Source organism: Blennius ocellaris (genome assembly GCF_963422515.1).
Source record: "Blennius ocellaris genome assembly, chromosome: 24".
NCBI lineage: Eukaryota > Metazoa > Chordata > Actinopteri > Blenniiformes > Blenniidae > Blennius > Blennius ocellaris.
In genome coordinates, this window is record NC_137673.1 from 1,980,753 (window position 1) to 1,998,568 (window position 17,816).

Below are 17,816 nucleotides of genomic sequence, written 5' to 3' on the forward strand. Positions count from 1 at the left end.
GAGCCCAGAAAGAAGGAGAACGGGGAGGGAAATGTGGAAACAAATCCAGTTATAGAAGCGAACACGCTGCAGTCCTTTTCCCTTTGTGTGCTAATTTCTAAATTTACAATCAGAAGGAAATGTGCCGCGTTGGGTATCGGAGACGTCTGGTGCAAGCTAACTCGATCAACGATATGAGATGGGAAGTGTCTCATATAAACAAGCTGGCAGCCACTTTTTTTTTTTATTTTCCCTCCCGACAAAAGAAAATATGTTCAGGCCATATAGGTGCCTTCAATCTCCCACCAAGCAATTTCTCTCTTCAATTCTCTCTTTATGTATTATGCATTTGCAATGTATTGAACACACCCACACCCCCACCCCCACCCCCATCCACCCCCGCACCCCGTCTTCTTCTTTCTTCCATTCTGCTCGCAGGATCCTTTAAGAAAAACGCCCATTGATTGCAACACCGCCCTCAGTTCCCTTTTCAATTTACCGCTTTTCCTTTTCCAAAACGAAAGCGTCCTTATCGCCGCCTAAATATCGGCGCCGCCTCTCCGTCTCACCCCAATTACAACATTTTGTCTTCCTTCCAGTTGAGGGGACTTCGCAGCTTTGTTGACGTCTTCACGGGTGATTCTTTGCCTGATTTGCGTGGTGCAGAGTGTAGGGAGGGGGGTGGGGGGGGGGGGGGGGGGGGGGCGGAGTTTGAGAATGAGTTTCAATGCAGAAGTGGAACTTTAACGAGTTTTCGAATTGCAGGGATCCTGCGAGAGGAAACGAGTGATGGCATGAAGTTGTGTTCAAATTCAAGCCTGAATGACTCGTTTCTCTGATTTTGTGGGGTAGTGATACAATTACATAGATGACCAGAGACATTATATCTGGACCGACTCCAGACCGATCTCGAGACGACCTTTCCACATTTTTGGTCTTTTCATGGTCTTAGTACTAGTCTTGTCTCTAGTCTTGGTCTTGAACCAGCCTTGGCCCCCTTAGAGCCTCTGGTCTTGGGATGCGCTGGTCTTAGTTTTGACTCGGTACCTTGAAGTCTTGCTATGGTCTTGGTCTCGACCAGGGGTCGGCAACCCGCGGCTCCGGAGCCTCATGCGGCTCTTTGGTCCCTCCACTGTGGCTCCTTGAGCCTCGGTCCCACTGCAGTTCATCCCGGAGGGACGTAAGGAGGCAAGGCCACCCAGAGCGCAGTCCCGCTACAAAGAGTGGTAAAATGTAGGGTCCTGAACGACGCAGCGATGTGACGTCATTACAACAATAATGGATGAAGAACGTAGAGTTGCGGCTGCAGGTCATGACAGCGGCTCAACTGGTGTCTGAAGCTGGGAGCTTCCTGTACCTTTCACAGTAAAACTGCCGCGCTGCGGAGCGCCGACAGTTCCAGGAGGTTCATTACAGACTTGTTGAGAGTGACGGAACATTCTAGTGAATTCCACAACAACTACAGGACATTAAAGACACACCATCACACTCATGGTTCCAACAATCCACATCTCCCACATTTATCTTCCATTTTAATAATGTGTAGCGATAAAGGAGCTGAGAGCTGCAATGCATTGTGGGAGTTTCTGTTTGTCGTGTTTTAAATGTAATTATTGGGGCTTATGTTAGGTTTGTAGTGTGGGCAATAATTGTGTTGTGTTGATTAGTTCATGTAGTTTAGTTTATTAGTTGTAAGTCGTCAACCAGCAGTGAAGAAGGTTTTGTGTGTCGTCCTGGCATGGTCTGCCTGTGGGACTGTCAAAATAAAAGATGTGCGGCTCTCTGGGTGTTGTGTTCAGTGGGAAATGGGACCAAATGGCTCTTTGAGCATTAAAGGTTGCCGACCCCTGGTCTAGACTCAGTCCTGGCCCCTTGAAGTCTTGGTCGACTCGGTCTTGGAATGCTATGATCTTAGTCTCGACTCAGTCTTGGCTACTTAAAGTCTTGGCCTTGGGTTGCTCTGCTCTTAGGCCTGATGTGGAATGGGCCCTTTAAAGTCTTGGTCGATAAGGTCTAGGATGCTCTGGTCTTGACTGAATCTCTGCTTCTTAAAGTCTTGGTGTTTTGTTGGTCTTAGAATGCTCTGGTCCTGGTCTAAACTTGGTCTCAGACCCCTAAACAATTGCTGTTGTCTTGGTCTTTAACCACAGTGGGAATTCCGTCGTGTCCATTTGTTTCATGCTGAATTTAAATTGCTCGTGTTTGTATTTGATACAAAAGTTGGAACTCATTGACGGAGCTTTTATCATGAGAAAACATTGTGCGGATCACTGAGTCATCTAATTAGAGTACAACAGCCTCGCATTAGCAGAGTCTCTATAGCAACTACCAGCCTCCTCAATAATGGATTTCAGTTCTCATTTCTTGTTAATTTAATTTCAAGCTGTAATCATAAGCTATTCTTTTTCTATTAAAACCCAGTCCTGATACAAGTTGGAGAAGGTCAATAGAAAATGTTCTTTAGCTTTGTCTCTTTTATTTTTCCGTTGCGTTTGTGTTCTCGTCATTCAGAGTCGACGCTTGCCGAGGCTGAGTAAATAAGATATTTTCTCCAATAGCTACCGCTGCATTAACGAGCCTTCCGGGAAGTGCGCCGCGTTCAGACACTTCACGAGTTGGTGCTCCGGAGAAATTGTGCGATTAAAAAAGAGCATCGTTCAAATTAACAGTCTCCAAAGTGCCGGCTCACTCTTTGAGACTCGTTTTTACTCCAAATGGAAACGGATTGCTTTGTGCGCCGAGTGTCGGCAGATCAGACGGGCTGCAGCGGAGATGGAACTACAAATGCTCCCGGATTAAAGCGCAGACCAAACAACTGAAGGAGGTCTGCAGAGATTTGTCCGTAAACACCACTTTAAACCAGTAAATGTGTAAAAAACAATCTATTACCCGTCATTGTGATTCCTTTGACATCATCCAGGCATTTGGAGAATCTGAGCAAGTAAACTTGAAATGAATTTATTTGTCTCTGATATTGTCGGGGAAATTGTGAGAAACTTGTTCAAACAGATTTGTCTGGATTCATTTGGAAATGGTGATGGGATCTCAGTTAGAGTTGTCGTTGCTCGGTGAAACGTCACCTGATTGCACCTTTATCTGCAGGTTGCTACGAAAACAGCACTCTGGTCCGGCAGCCCAAGCTCTAATACCGTAATAACCCTACCCTAACTCTTCAAACTGAACGCTATGACCCTTCTAACCTGACCCAACAACCCTAACTTTTCGTTTCTTAACTCTACTACCCAAACCTTACAATGTAATCCCTACTCCCCTAACCCTACTACGGTACCCAAACCTTACAATCTAATCCCTACTCCCCTAACCCTACTACCATAATCATAACGCTAAACCTACAACCCTTGCCCTACTAACCTAATGCTACTCCTATAACCCTCATCCACTAATACTTCTACCATACCCCTACTGGGGTTTGGTTTGATGTAGGGTTATAGTTACACAATGGTTAACTGGGGACCATCTCCACTACACCATTCCTAAAATATTGCATTCAATCAAGGCATCTGGGTTTGAGGAACATAATTGACTTTCTGTATCATCTTATGTATATAATGTATATAATATCCCATTCTTCAACCATCAACCACAGTTAATTTAGCTCCTTTCCCATTTCTATCGCCACCCTGAGCGTCAGCTTCCAGTGTACGGTTGGAATATTGCAGGGCTTGAAGGACAAGGTGAGATACAGACGATAAATAATGCAAACTTACATGAATTTAATATGGGGTTCCGTTGCGCTGCGGTGCTGCAGGAGGACCCGCCTCAAATAGTCAGAGAACAAAACCCGCGCTTTTAACAATCAGTCATAGCGAGGCTTTCTGCGTGATTTGATTTGCCTGAACACTCAAGGTTGTACAGCTTTGCGCTGGAATACGTGAATCGCCATCGTGCTCGGAAGCCGATTTCTAACTTCCAAGATCAAAGTGAAGGCTCTTCAATCCCTCCTTAAATAAGCCGTAACCCCAGACGGAGACAATTACGCAAAAGTGGACCGAATTTCTTTGAAGTCTTTGGAGGTTGATTGTTGAGGACGCCACATTCTTCTATGTTAAGAGCAATTCTGCGTCTTTAGTTTCTTTTTTGCCCCCCCGAGTGCACTCCACCTGCATCAGGGTTCCTCGCCGTATGGAAATGGATAGAAGAATACGGCCTTCAAGCCCGGCACACTTTGATTATTTCTTGAGTGCGTCCTCAGACAAACTTTTTCCACTTCGCCAAGTGAGCACTTCGCGGCAAATCTCTGCTTCCCCGTCGACGGACGATTGTATTCGCTCCCTCCGCGATCAATGACCGCCCGGTTGGCCGTCATTAGCGGAGCCGCGGATTCGAGCGGCAGCCAGTCGATCAGCGCGGCGGCCCCAAATGGGTTTGCATCGCCAAGGACGTGTATGAATGGCTTCGGCCGCCGCGCGCGACATCGGATCTATCGCCGCTGAATGATGCCGCTAATGGGCCGATATATATCAACAAGTGACGGGAAGGAGTCGATGAAAGGGTTAATAACGAATGAGAACCGTGGAACCACGGGTCAAAATCATCCATCCATCAAAATGTAATTGATGAAATTTAAATTGTACATAAAATGTACATTGTAAATATTCTTGTTCAATATTATTATTAAATTATTATGATTATAATTATTATTAAAATTATCTACATTCATGTATGTGTATATCTTATATCTTATATATATATATATATATATAATTTTGTTTTGTGCCTTACATAAACTTTTCAATCAATCTTCCATCCATCCATATATTTCTGATGTACCATTCGTCTTTTTCTCCACATAAATCACTTGTTTTCCACTTGTTCTCTCTCACTCTAGTTTGTGACTCGCAGGATAGTGGCGATGAAATAAAAGTGAATCACGGAAATAGCGAAGAGCTTTCCTGTCACATACCTACAATTGTGTCTCTTTTACAAGCGTTAAACGCCGGCGTCGTAAAAGCGCCAGGGCAGCCGGCAGAGAAACCTTGGATTTGAAAGCCTGGCGAACGGATTGCGAGGAGAAGAATTTCTGCTTTCAGCCGATTGTGACAAAACATCCGCTTAATGCTCCGCTGTCCCACCAGAAAGGTGCTTTTAGGTGCTGTACATACTCAATTACTTCGAAATGTGCGTTGACTTTAAGAGCGGAGAACACATTTACCTGGCAACGTAAACGTGAGATGGAGTTGAAGCAGTTTCAACGAGTTGCGATTCCCTCAGAGTTGAAGCTTTTTCAAAACGTTGCATTCTACTCCGGTTAGACAGTTGGAGCGTTTTCTCAAAACGTGCGCTTTCCCCCATTTGCATGGCGACAGAACACGTTCAAAATGTTGCGTTTTACCACGTTTACACAGAGATGGAGTTGGAGCGTTTTCAAAAAGTTGCATATTTTCCCGTTTCCACAGAGAATGAGTCGGGAGCGTTTTCAAAAAGTTGCGTGTTCCTCGGTTTCCACAGCAGTGGTAGAAGTACTGAAGACGAAAAATCGCAGTTGTGGCTACTCGTTATCCACGAGCTAATTAGCTGTTAGCCACCACGGGCTAAAGGGGCGGGGCTTCAGCTTTTGGTGTGGATCAATGAGTGAGCCGTGTTTCTTCTTTTCTTGCACAACAGTGCCCTCAAACGAGAGGCTGCTGGAACTGCACGGCGTGAACGAAAACCCAAGCAAACGAAGGTGTAACATTTGTAAAATCTAGATATGGGGCGATACTTTCTGAATATCGGGTGGTTGCAAATCTCTACATTAACCAAAAATGAGTCTAAATTTTTTGTTCTAATCACAAATTTTGTCTTAAAAAAATGGGAATAGTGCCTCTTTTTTGTTTGTTTGTTTGTTTATTTACCGTGGGAATACGCGGACGCTTCAGGGGAGCTGGGAAAGTGTCATTAATCGCGTCTGAATCTGTGGCTTCGGCAGCCAAAATTGACTCGGGGAAAACTTTGCGAAATGAAAAGGTGAAACACAAAAAGTGTAGCCCGTGGCAGTTGAGGGGATATTGATCGAGTAGCTTTCAAATCCCGGGTAAAAAAAACAAAAAAACCCAGAAGAGAACAGTGTTTTAATTAGCTTCCTCCCGTCAGTGTGTCTTTGTGCTTTGACTCGCTGCCAGTCGAGAACAAAAGTGGCACAGTCATCTGGGCCGTGACTTTCCACCGGAGTTTTCCCAGAATGCACTCCAGCACGGCGGATTTGAAACGGAACTGCGGGCTTGAAGTGCCGACTCGGGGCTTTAATTGGAGTGTTTACTACAACGCCGTCCTCAAAGACGAAACCCCCTCCGAAAGTCATCGTTTCACTTTAAACTTGTCGGATTAGCCAACCTAACCCAACGTTTAATGCGCTTACTTATATTTTAGTAAAGTAGCGCTTCAAGGGGCGTTTTTATTTATTTTGTAAACGAGTCCGTGGAAACGCCCGCGCAGATTTTGACCTATTACTTTTAATCTCTTCTAACTTTCTGAAAGTGCTTTTTCCTAAAATGTACTGGTGTTCTTCATGAACGACCTCTTAAGATGTCGTACATAATCGATGAAGTTCATGAAATGATTCGCTACTTTTTTAATGCAATCCGATATTGTGAGTATTTTGACGATATTCACTTGAAATGGACAATGTGTCTTTTTTTTTTTTTTTTGCATTTTGGTTTCCGGCAATAGTTTGAAAATGATTTTCACTCACAAATTTTGCGAAAATATGTGATTTGTTCCCTGTTTTTATGGAGAGGAGATCTGTTTTCAGAAGGTTGCGTTTTTCCCCCTTTTCCATGAAGTCATACCGTTTTGTAGAAGTTGTGTTTTTTCCCTGTTTCCGTCCAGACTCAGCCTTTTCAAAAAGTGCATTTTCCCAGATTTCCATTGAGCGATTTAAAGACCTTTTGAAAAGGTGCGCTTTCTCTTGTCTTCACACAGACACAGCATTTTGGAAATGTTTTGTTTTCCTGTCTTTCCACCGAGTTGGAGAATTTCTCAAAAAGTTGCATTTTACCCAGTTTCCATGAAGTTTTGTCAAAAAATTCCACCTTGTAAGCCATTTTCACTTTTTGCGTTTTCCTCCATTGTCACAGAGACTGAGTTGTTGCATTTTCAAAAAGTTGCATGGGATTTTTTCTGGTTTCCACAGAATCACAGTATTTTCAAACGGTAGCATTTTTCCCCCTGTTTCCACAGAGAAACTCCGTTTTCAAAAAGTTTTCAGTGGCTTGTAAACGGACGCTCTTGTAATCTACGCACTTTATATTTCTCACATGGTTTCTTTATTCTTATTATATAAGATAGCTTTCATGTTTTTTGACGCAAACCCAGGCCTGATTCCGAACTGACTATTTCCTCGCCAGACGTCTCGTGTGTTTCTAAAAGTGCCAGACTTTCACTCGCTCAGACCTTCCTATTAATACCCCATGTCTCTGTTTCGAGAGCGACCCCAAGTCGAAAAGTTCGCCTGCTGAGTCTTCCATCCCTGATTCCCCCTGGCAGGGTGTGACCTCCAGCTGTCAACGTGATCCGACAGTGGATGTTGGGTTTTCTCGACCCCGGGGGGCGTGGGCGTGGGCGGGGGGGGGGGGGGGGGGGGGATCCTAAACGATCACGGTTTTCCTTGTTTTTTTAGCTACATTTGCTAGTGACCATCTCGCGAGGGATTAGTGAGGGGCTAGTGAAGGACTAGGGGGGCTAGCAAAGGGCTAGTGACCATCTCGCGAGGGATTAGTGAGGGCTAGTGAAGGACTAAGGGGGGCTAGCAAAGGGCTAGTGACCATCTCGCGAGAGATTAGTGAGGGGCTAGTGAAGGACTAGGGGGGGCTAGCAAAGGGCTAGTGACCATCTCGCGAGGGATTCGTGAGGGGCTAGTGAAGGACTAGGGGGGGCTAGCAAAGGGTGAGTGACCATCTAGCGAGGGGCTAGTGAAGGACTAGCGAGGGACGAGTGAGGGGCTAGTGAAGGACTAGGGGGGGCTAGCAAAAGGCTAGTGACCATCTCGCAAGGGATTAGTGAGGGGCTAGTGAAGGACTAGGGGGGGCTAGCAAAGGGCTAGGGACCATCTAGCGAGGGGCTAGTGAAGGACTAGCGAGGGACGAGTGAGGGGCTAGTGAAGACCTCATTAAAGACTCGTGAAGACGTAGCGAGGGCCTCATGAGCAGCGAGTGAGAACCGAACGAGTGGCTGGCGAAGGAGCTTTCTTCCGGCATCGGCTCCACGGGTGCCCGGTAGAACGGTGCTCTCTAGCTCTGTTTTGCGTCCTTTTCAAAACCAAACTTCCTAACAGTGTCCTGTCCTTGTCTCGTGTCTGTGTGTGTCTGTGTGTGTCTTCCACTGCCTCAGCAGAATCCCTGTTCAGCGGCCTGGGCCTGGGGGCGGTGGTGGGCCTGGGCCTGGGAGCGCTGCTGCTGCTGGTGGTGCTGGTGGACGTCAGCTGCTTCTTCCTGCGCCACTGCGGCCTCCTCATGTGCATCACGCGCACGCTGTGCAGCAAGAAGACCGCCACCAGTGGCAAGGGCAAGGAGATGGAGGAGGGCAAGGCCGCTTACCTGTGAGTACCGCCGTTCCTCGCCGAGGCGCCTCAGATTTGCCGGGTACAAGCATCAGCAAGCCGATCTTGCGCCAAGAGTGACCGTTTGAGAAAAGGGCACGTTTCTTTTTACCGTTCACTGTAGGTTCACCTACAACAGCCGCCCAACCACGCTTTCAACCACAGTATGTCTCTGATTCTGTCTTATTCACTAACGTCAGTGCCTTCCATCCACCGTGCAGTAAGTCCACCGTTGGAGTGTCGCATTCGCATGACTCCGTACGTCCGCCATGCATGGTGTCTTGTGTCCCGTGAGTCACACCTTGTGCTTCCCGTCTGCATGCGGGCCGGTCTCTCTCCGCGTGGACAGACGCCGGCAACGGCCCACCCTGCCGACGATCGGCCAAAAGCGTCGCGGCTCCACGTGGGGAGGCCCTTCTCTGCCCAGCGGCTCAATCGATTTTCAGATTTGAAGCGCGGCCGCTGCGGCCCGAGCCGAGGTCTGGCGGGGTTGCGCCCACGGAGCCTGATTCGTTGGCCTCGGCGGAGCCATTCTAGCGAGGAAACCGCCGGCCGTCTGCGATGCAGCGAGGGGGAGGAGGACGGCGAGAAGAGGGGAGCCTTTGCTGAGTCACAAAGCTCACGGCGCTTGGAGGCGTCGCGCCCGCCGAGACGGCGTGCTTAAAAATGTAGCACACAAGCTTTTTACAACCCCCCCCCCCCCGTGATGCCCAGCGTTGCTCCTGCCGCTTCTCAATGGCATTCATCAGACCTTTAGCAGCCGCATTGGTACGCTGAGATTCTGGACTCGGCGTTAACTTGAGACAAATTGGTTCCGACAAGCAAAGGTCATCTGTGTGCGGCTTTTTGCAACTCGGTGTCCTTAAGTTAAATACAACTGCAGGCGTGCCATCTTATTCAATTCATGAATACATGAAAGCTTTTTAACCAAGAAGTGGTGACAAGAATGTGAAAAACAATCGGGCAGAATATTGACTAAACAGCGGAGTACAATTCTCCAGATTTTACCCACTTCCACCGAGATGGAGTCGTAGCATTTTCAGAAAGTTGCGTCCCCCCTCCCCCCATTTCCAGAGCGTCTTCAAAAGTTGCATTTTTTTCCCCTCTGTTTCCATAGAGATGGATCATTTTCAAAAAGTTGCATTGTCCCATATCTATGGAGAATTTTTAAAAATGTTACACTTTGCCCCCATTTCCACAAAGATGGAGCATTTTTAAAAAGTGTGGTTTTCCTCAGCGTTTTCAAGAAGTTGCATTTTAGCCCATTTCCATGGCGATGGTGCATTTACAAAAATGTCATTGGTCCATTGCCACAAAGCGATTTCATAAAGTTGCACCCCCCAACCCCCCTATTATTTCCACGGATATGTAGGGATTTTCAAAAAGTTGCTTTTTCCCCCCATTTCCAGAGATGTAGGATTTTCAAAATCTCGCAATTTTACCATTTTCACGGAGATGGAGCCATTAAGTTTTCAAGAAGTTGTAATTTCCCCCCCGTTTCCACAGAGATGGAGGATTTTCAAAAAGTTGCGTTTTCCCCCCATTGCTCTCAAAAGGGAGTTGCTGGATCTAGGAATAGACCCGCGCTTCCGTCTGTCGCTTTCAGTCGCCTCCCGGTGACGCCGATCGCTGTTGACGGCGCAACGCTAGCTGGTTTTAGCGCCGTATAGCGCTAGCGCTAATACCGTGTTTACACAGTGACAGGTCGGTTTATCGCCGACATCAGCGAGAGCCGCCTCGCCGTTTACTCTGGAGTTCAAGGCTTAGCGACAGCTCCGACTTCTCGGCGTCGTCTCCATGACGACTCCAGAGCCGCGAGGCAGAATGCTTGATTAGAGCCGAGGCGCCGTTATCTGGCAAGAATATACAGCGACGACACTGTCAGACGTTTGAGGAGTGATTGAATTCCTTGAGCCGTCGTCGGGATTTCTGCCAGTGGAGCTGCGCTTTCTGAAAATGACTGCACGCTGACGGAGTTCACTTCCTGTTTGACGTGGATTTGAGCTATAATACCACATTTGATCACAATCTGAAGGATCCACGTCAAACAGGAAGTGACGTCCATCAGAGGTGGGAACAGGGAAAGAAAAGCACATTTTTTCAAAAAGTTCCTCCGTCTTGGAGGAAACGGAGAAAGCTCAACTTTTTTCAAAATGTTCTGACTTCATAACCGTGGCGTTTTCAAAATGTTGCTACTGTTTTTTGGAACCGGCGGAAAAAGCCGGGTTTTGTCAAAATGCTACAACCTCGTCTCCGTAGAATTGGGACAAAAAGCAACTTTTTGAAAAGGCTTCACCTCCATATAAACACGTGAAATGCAACTTTTTACAAACTCTGCTTGTTTCTCCGTGGAAATTGGGAGAAAATGCAACATAAACAAAAAATGTCAACGTTTAAATGGGTGAAATGCAGCTTTTTTAAAATACTCCATCTCCGCGTAAACAGGGTAATACGCAACTTTTGGAAAACGGTCCGACTCCATCTCTGTGTAAATGGAAGAAAACGTAACATTTTCAGAATGTTCTGACTCAGTCTCCAGCTGGCACTTAGCTCTGTTTTCATTATGTAATAAAAATGAAAAACAACTTTTTAACAATATTAATTGTCGCGCGGAGCTTTGATGAACGGCCCCCTTAATACACTGTAACATCAATGAACCGTGTCCGTGGAAAACAAGTGTCTGTTTGTTGTGCAATTTACACTCATCACATAATGCATTTATCCTGCATTATGTTTCTTTCTCGCTTTTAATTAGCATGCTAGTAATTAGCGCGCCGAGCCTCAATGGTACAAAGCTGCTTGTTTCTGCATTCATTTGATCATTTGTGAAATGTCATCTTCACGTGTTTGTACAGTAATATGATCATTAAAAGTGACGGATTGCAGCTCGCGCAGTCAGTTATCCGTTTATTACAGTACATGATTTATTTTAATGATAGTTTATTGTCACAAACCAGCAATGCAGCATGCTGAATGCTACATGCTAAAGAGTCTCGGGGCTTTCATAGCTCACACACCAGCGACGCTACTTGCTAAATGCTAAAGTACACGGCTCACACACCAACGATGTTACATGCTAAATGCTACATGCTAGGGCTCGGAAATCAGTGATGCTACACGCTACGTGCTAAAGAGTTTCGATGCTCGCTAACCAGCGATACGACAAGCTAAAGCTATCTTATTCAAGTGCTGCATGCATTTGTGGGATGAACAAACTGAGCGAGCGAAACATCTTCATTTCATGCGTTTTCATTTCAGAAAACTTTCACAATTACACGGCCATCATATTTTTGAAAATGACGCGTTAGCATGGCAGGAAACAAGTTGGTGTGAAACAGTGGAATATTGGTTTAAAATTCATTTTTTTTACCCCCGTTTCCATGGAGACAGGATCGGAGCGCTTTCCGAAATGTTGCATTTTCTCCCGTCTTCACGGAGACCGAGCATTTTCAAAAAGTTGAGCGCCGTCCTCCTGTAAGCCGGCGCCCAAAACTTAACGAAAGTTTCGTGTTTTCACATTTTGGCAGCTCAACTATTTCACCCCGAATCTGCATATTTATGTCCCGTCTGGAAACTCGTCACGTAAAATCTGCGTCTCCTCCTAAAGTTGAAATATTACACCCAAACACTTCCCCTCCTGGAATAGTTGATGAGTCGCCGGAACGCATCTGATCTCACATTTATCCGTCTTGTCGCACACTGTTCTCAGCCAGTGCACACCAAGCCTTGAAAATGCTAATTATTGAGTTTTATCGCTCGGAGAGGAGTCGGGAGTCGGGAAGTGTCACTGGTCGGATGGTTTATGTTGCCGAGGCAACGTGTGACGGGAATGATTAAGAGGAGACGGAAGGAAGGAACGCGGAGCGGTGCAATGGCGTGAACGCGCGACACCAATAGAGAAAATCACACAACACGAGCCGAAAGTTCGTTATCGATTTCAATTGTTTTACTCAGAGGTTAGTTTAACATGACAATGGTGCTCAGAGTCACTGGAAACGCAGTCTTTTTGAAAATGTTCCAAGTCCGTCTTTGAGGAAACAGGGTAAACGCGACTTTTTGAAAATGTCCAGTCTCTTATCTCTGTAGAAACTGCGGGGGGGGGGGGGGGGGGGTGTTACTTGACAAAAACGCTCCATCACCATGTAAATGGGGGAAAATGCAACTTTGTGAAAATGTCCCGACTCGGTTTCCAGCTCTCTATAAATGGGAAGATGCAACATCACAAAAACGCTGCAACTCCAAGTATATAGCGGGAAAATGCAACTTTTGGAAAATCTTCCCATTCTGTGGAAATCTTTCAAAAACCCTACTTTTGTATGGAAACAGAGTTGGAGTGTTTTCAAAACGATGCATTTTCTTCCGGTTCCACAGAGGCTGAGCATTTTCAAAAAGTTGCATTTTCCAACGTTTACATAGAAATGGAGTCTGACTTTTTTTTTTTTTTTATTAAAATTTTTTTTTTAATTTGCATTTCCAGAGATGGAGTCACAGTGTTTTCCCCCAAATTAGGAGCCGTTTTCAAAAAGTCGCATTTTCAGTGGCGTTTCAACAAACACCCTGAACGCAACTTGAAAATGTTGAAATGTCGATCAGTCTGCGCTGAACGGTCCTGAAACACTCGACATGTTATTGTTTTTTTTCTCGAGTTTAAATATTGACACGTTTATTTAGAATCAAAACGTCAACAGCGTCTTTTTTTGGCCATAAACATTGCATCATCCATTCCTGGTGAACAGATGCAGACAATTCCACAATGCCAGTCATTTTCTTTCCTCTCAGCCGTTGTCTGGCCGTGTCGAGGTCGTTTCGCGAAATCTCCCAGTTGCTTTTTTTCCCCTCCGATAAAATTCAGCTTTATTAATCCCAATGGCAGCAACTCATTCATGCTCCAAAAGGTCTAAGAGGTGATTACTGCCGGGCTTTAAAGGAAAGAACTAAACCGTTATGCCTGCAGTCATTTACAGGGGAAATAAAAGAAAGTCTCTTGATCTTGTGCTAGTTAATGGCTAAGCCCCGCCCCTTAGTTACTGTTGCTAACTCACACAAGTATGTTTCCATGGCAGCTGTAAAAGTAGAAATGATGCCGCAACAAGGACACATCTGTGAGACGGAGACCCGGTGTTTTCGAAAAGTTGCGTTCTCCCTTGTTTCCATGGAAATGGACTCGGAGCATTTTTGAAAAGTGGCATTGTCAAAACGTTGCTTTACCCCATTTCCATGGACAGAGAATCGGATGTATTCACCAAGTTGCATTTTAATTACATTTACACAGAGTTGGGAAGTTTTCAAAAACTTCAGTTTTCCCTAGTTTCTAATGACACAAAGAATTTGCAAAAAAGTCAGAGTGTTTTCAAAAAGTTGTTCTTACCAGCGTTTCCAGGGATACCGAGTTGGAACGTTTTCCAAAAGTTTCGTGTTTCCCTCATTTCCAGAGTGTTTTCCATGATTCAATGGAGGCTGCGCGTTTTCCAAAATGTGCGTTTCCACGGAGTCGGAATGTTTTTAAAAAGTTGCATGTTTAACCTGTTCCCATGCAGACCATGCATTTTATAAAATGTGCATGTCCATGGAGTCAGGGCTTTTTCCAAAAGGTGTGGAACTGGTGCAATTTTAGAAAGTTTAGAAGGTGTGTTTCCTCCACTTCCACGGAATCTGAGCGATTTCAAAAAGTATTTTTTTTTGGTCACATTTTCATGAAGACCAAGTATTTCAAAAAATTGCCGTGTCGATGGAGTCGGAACGTTTTTAAAAGTTGGGTTTTTTTTGCCTCATTTCGACGGGGACGGAGCGTTTTCAAAAAGTTGCGTGTTTCCCCAGTTATCATGAAAACAGAAGCCGTCGCACTCTATGGAGCTGAGAAAGTTTTCCTGAATCTCGGCGGTCGCTTGTCGAAAGCGATTTTGGTTTGGGGGCGGGGCTTACCAAACAGCACCACACTCTTCTGACGAGGGTTCTTCTTCTTCTTCTTCTCTTCGTCTTCTTTGTGTCTCCGTCTGCAGGAAACTACCGCTGAAGGAGGAAAATGGAAAAGAGTCTTTGAAGCCGGACACCATTGAGATCAAAGTGCACAGCGACAACAGCCTCCACACAAAGCCCGACGACAGCAAGGCGTAAACAGGAAGTGGAGCGCGCCGGTCAACCGCCGCCGCCGCCACAACGGGAAGAAAAAAAATACAAAAAAACAAACATTCGGATTCACGAGACCAAAACCCAGAGAAACTACAACACTGGAAAATAGTGGAGTAAAAATAGCATATGTTTATAACGATGCCCCCGGTGGAAGGCATGTGTAAATACAACTAGAGTGGAAACAGGAAGAGAGGGTCAATCTTTTTCAGACACCTTGAATGATTTAAGCATCAGTGGACGGTTTTTGTTGATCGATGATTGTACGTTCTTTTTTTTTCTGTCATTTCTCTATCTTGTGAGTTTTTCATGGTTCTAAAACGATGTCTTCAGTCTCGTCTCTGCGTTTTTGTTTTTGTTTTGTTCTTCTTCTCCCCCGTCCTCTCCGCGGCCTTGGAGCTCTCGCCTCCGACGCTCCGGGACGCCGACGCCTCGCCGCAGGAAAACGACGGAGCCGGACCCGAGGTTCCATCTTTTATTTTAATGCGAGGCTAACGCAAGCTAGCGGGCTACGGCAACGGAAAAAAAAAAAAAGATAAAAGACAAAAATAAGGAATGTGTCGTACTCTATCCAGTATTGATGTCATTGTCGGCAAAGCCTTTTCTTATTGCTGACGCTCTTAACGATGTGTGTACGTTTTGTTCGTCAGATTTCAAAAGTGTCTGCGATGTCCAGTACGCCGCGGGCTAGCAGCCCGTTTACGCCGCGACGTTTCAAGTGAAAATGTTTCAGGAAAGTTTTGCTTTTACACAGTAGTGTTTTAAAAAGGATGTCCGTTAAATGGCAGTCAGGCTGAAATTTACGCAGAACAGAGCATTTTCAAAAAGTTGCGTTCTCCCCGGTTCCTTCTGTCCGCGAAACTAAGTCAAGCATTTGCAAAAAGTTTGCTTTTTCACCAGTTTCCTTAGACGCGACAAGCGGTCTCAAAAAAATGACATCTTCCGAAAATTATATGCAAATGCAGTCAGAGCATTTTCAAAAAGTTTTATTTAGTGGCATTTCCATTGAGACGGAGGCGGGACCTTTTCGTAAAATTGCGTTTCCCCCATTTCGTAGGAGCTGGAGTTGAGCAATTTGCAAACATGTCTGTTGTCCAGCATTTAAACGAAAAACTGAGTCGGAGCATCTTTCAAAAAGTTGCATTTGTCCTCATTTTCACCGAGTCTGAGCATTCTGGAAAAGTTGCGTTTCCAAGGACATGGAATAGGAATAGTTTTCTCAAATTGCGCTTTCTGACATATCCAGGGAGTCGGACCGTTTTTGAAAAGTTGCATTTTCGCCCGTTTCCAGGGATATGGAGTTTCGCGTTCACAAATTAAATAGGCATTTAAAAAAGTTGTTTCCACAAAACGCATGTTTTCACTGACTCGGGCACACAGACCCCAAAAACACTGCGGAACTTTTCAGTTTTCACTTGAAGTTGTTGCCGTGTAAAAGCAACGAGCAACGATAATCTACTGTACGTGTTTTGTTTTGGTTTAGTTCATCCTCAGATCTTTTATTTCAATGAGCTTCTGTTTCAAAGTCCGATCTCTGATGTCGTCACGTGTTGTACATAGGATGAGAAAAAAAAAAACTAAAGAGTATTTTACAAAGCTTTTATGTAAATATACCCTAAAGGATGTGTCTTTTTCTTTTTCCCCCCAAAAAAAAGTTTTTCTTTGAGATCATTTTTTTGTTGTTTTTTTAAACCTCTTTTTCTTCCGTTGTGTTTTCAGTCCAAAGTTGAGTGACGGTGTTATTATAATTTTTCATTTGCTCATGAGCACTCGGGCAATTTGAAGGTTTCCGGCTCCTCCCTCTTGTGGTTCAGAGCAGCAGAAATGTAAACAAACAAATGATGTTTTTTTCATCCAGACGAGCTAAAAAAAAAAATAATAATAGTAAAATGTGACGCTGTGAATTCTGGGAAATGTAGTCTTAGGACACTGGACAGGTGTTTAACTACCTAGTACAACTAGATGTCATGTGATGAAGTGATGAAGATGAGCTGCAAGAGATTTTAAAGACGTGATGCATCGAGTGCGCGCGTGTGTGTGTGTGTGTGTGTGTGTGTGTGTGTGTGTGTGTGTGTGTGTGTGTGTGTGTGTGTGTGTGTGTGTGTGTGTGTGTGTGTGTGTGTGTGTGTGTGTGTGTGTGTGTGTGTGTGTGTGTGTGTGTGTGTGTGTGTGCACGCATACATGAATCAGGTTACATTCTTGTTTGTTGAATGTATATTGTAAAATCAATGTGCAATGTCGCAGTTTAGATTTTTCACAATGTGTCCGTCGACCAGTTCAACTTTTTTTTTTGGTTATTTATTTTGCTGTTATTTATTTTTAGATCAAGGCCCCGTTTCCACGACAACCTTTCAAGTGAAAGCGCAAAGAGTTGCGTTTACATCGCAATGTTTGGCAGCACTTTTCAAAAAGTTACGTTTTTCACCCATTTCCACAGTTTTTGAAAAGTTCCATTATCCTCCATTTCCACACATACGGAATCTGAGCATTTTCAAAAATGTGCGTTTTTTTTTTTTTTGTTGCCCCATTTCCCCACAGATGGAGCCTTTTCAAAAGGTTGCGTGTTTCCATGGAAATGGAGCGTATTCAAAAAGTTGCATTCTTTTGCGACGTTCCCATGGAGACCAAGCGTCATCAGAATTTTGTGTTGCACTTTCTCCCCATTTCACAGAAATGGAATCATAACATTCAAAAAGGTGAGTGTTTCCCACATTTCCATGGAAAACCAGCATTTTCAAAATGTGCATTTCCACAGAGTTAGAGCATTTTCAAAAAGTTGTGTGTTTCTCCCGTTTCCATGGAGAAAGAAGTGGAGTATTATTAAATTTCCATAGACGCTGAGCATTTTCCAAAAGTTGCATTGTCCCCCATTTCCTAAGTGACAGAAGTTTCAAAAATGTGTTTTTCTACAAACACAGTCTGATCGTTTTTGAAAACTTGCGATTTCCCCCATTTCCACGAGAACAGAATCGGAGCTTTTTGAATCGGGGGGGTTAAAAAATTGCTTTTTTTAACCCCCCCCCCTTGCTTCCGCGGAAACGGAATAATTCCTCCCAAAAAAATGTTGTCCCCTTTTCACGTAGATGGAGCATTTTCAAAAACTTCCACCTTGCGAGCCATCTTCTCGGCATCGCGATTTCATGAACTCCACGCACCGCCGTCGTGTTAGCTAAAA

The 17,816-nt window shown here is 44.9% G+C and overlaps 1 protein-coding gene across 1 annotated transcript in view; it reads left to right on the forward strand.

Annotated features, from left to right (window-relative positions):
• ncam2 (neural cell adhesion molecule 2) overlaps nt 1–14,629 on the forward strand; it is a gene marked incomplete at both ends in the record, with an annotated part of 251,101 nt that extends 236,472 nt beyond the window's left edge. Inside the window, 2 exons of the mRNA XM_080520194.1 lie at nt 8,308–8,515; nt 14,515–14,629. Of these exons, the coding sequence (XP_080376320.1) occupies nt 8,308–8,515; nt 14,515–14,629 (323 nt within the window). The remainder of the gene's footprint in view (nt 1–8,307; nt 8,516–14,514) is intronic.
• Nucleotides 14,630–17,816: the final 3,187 nt, after the last annotated feature.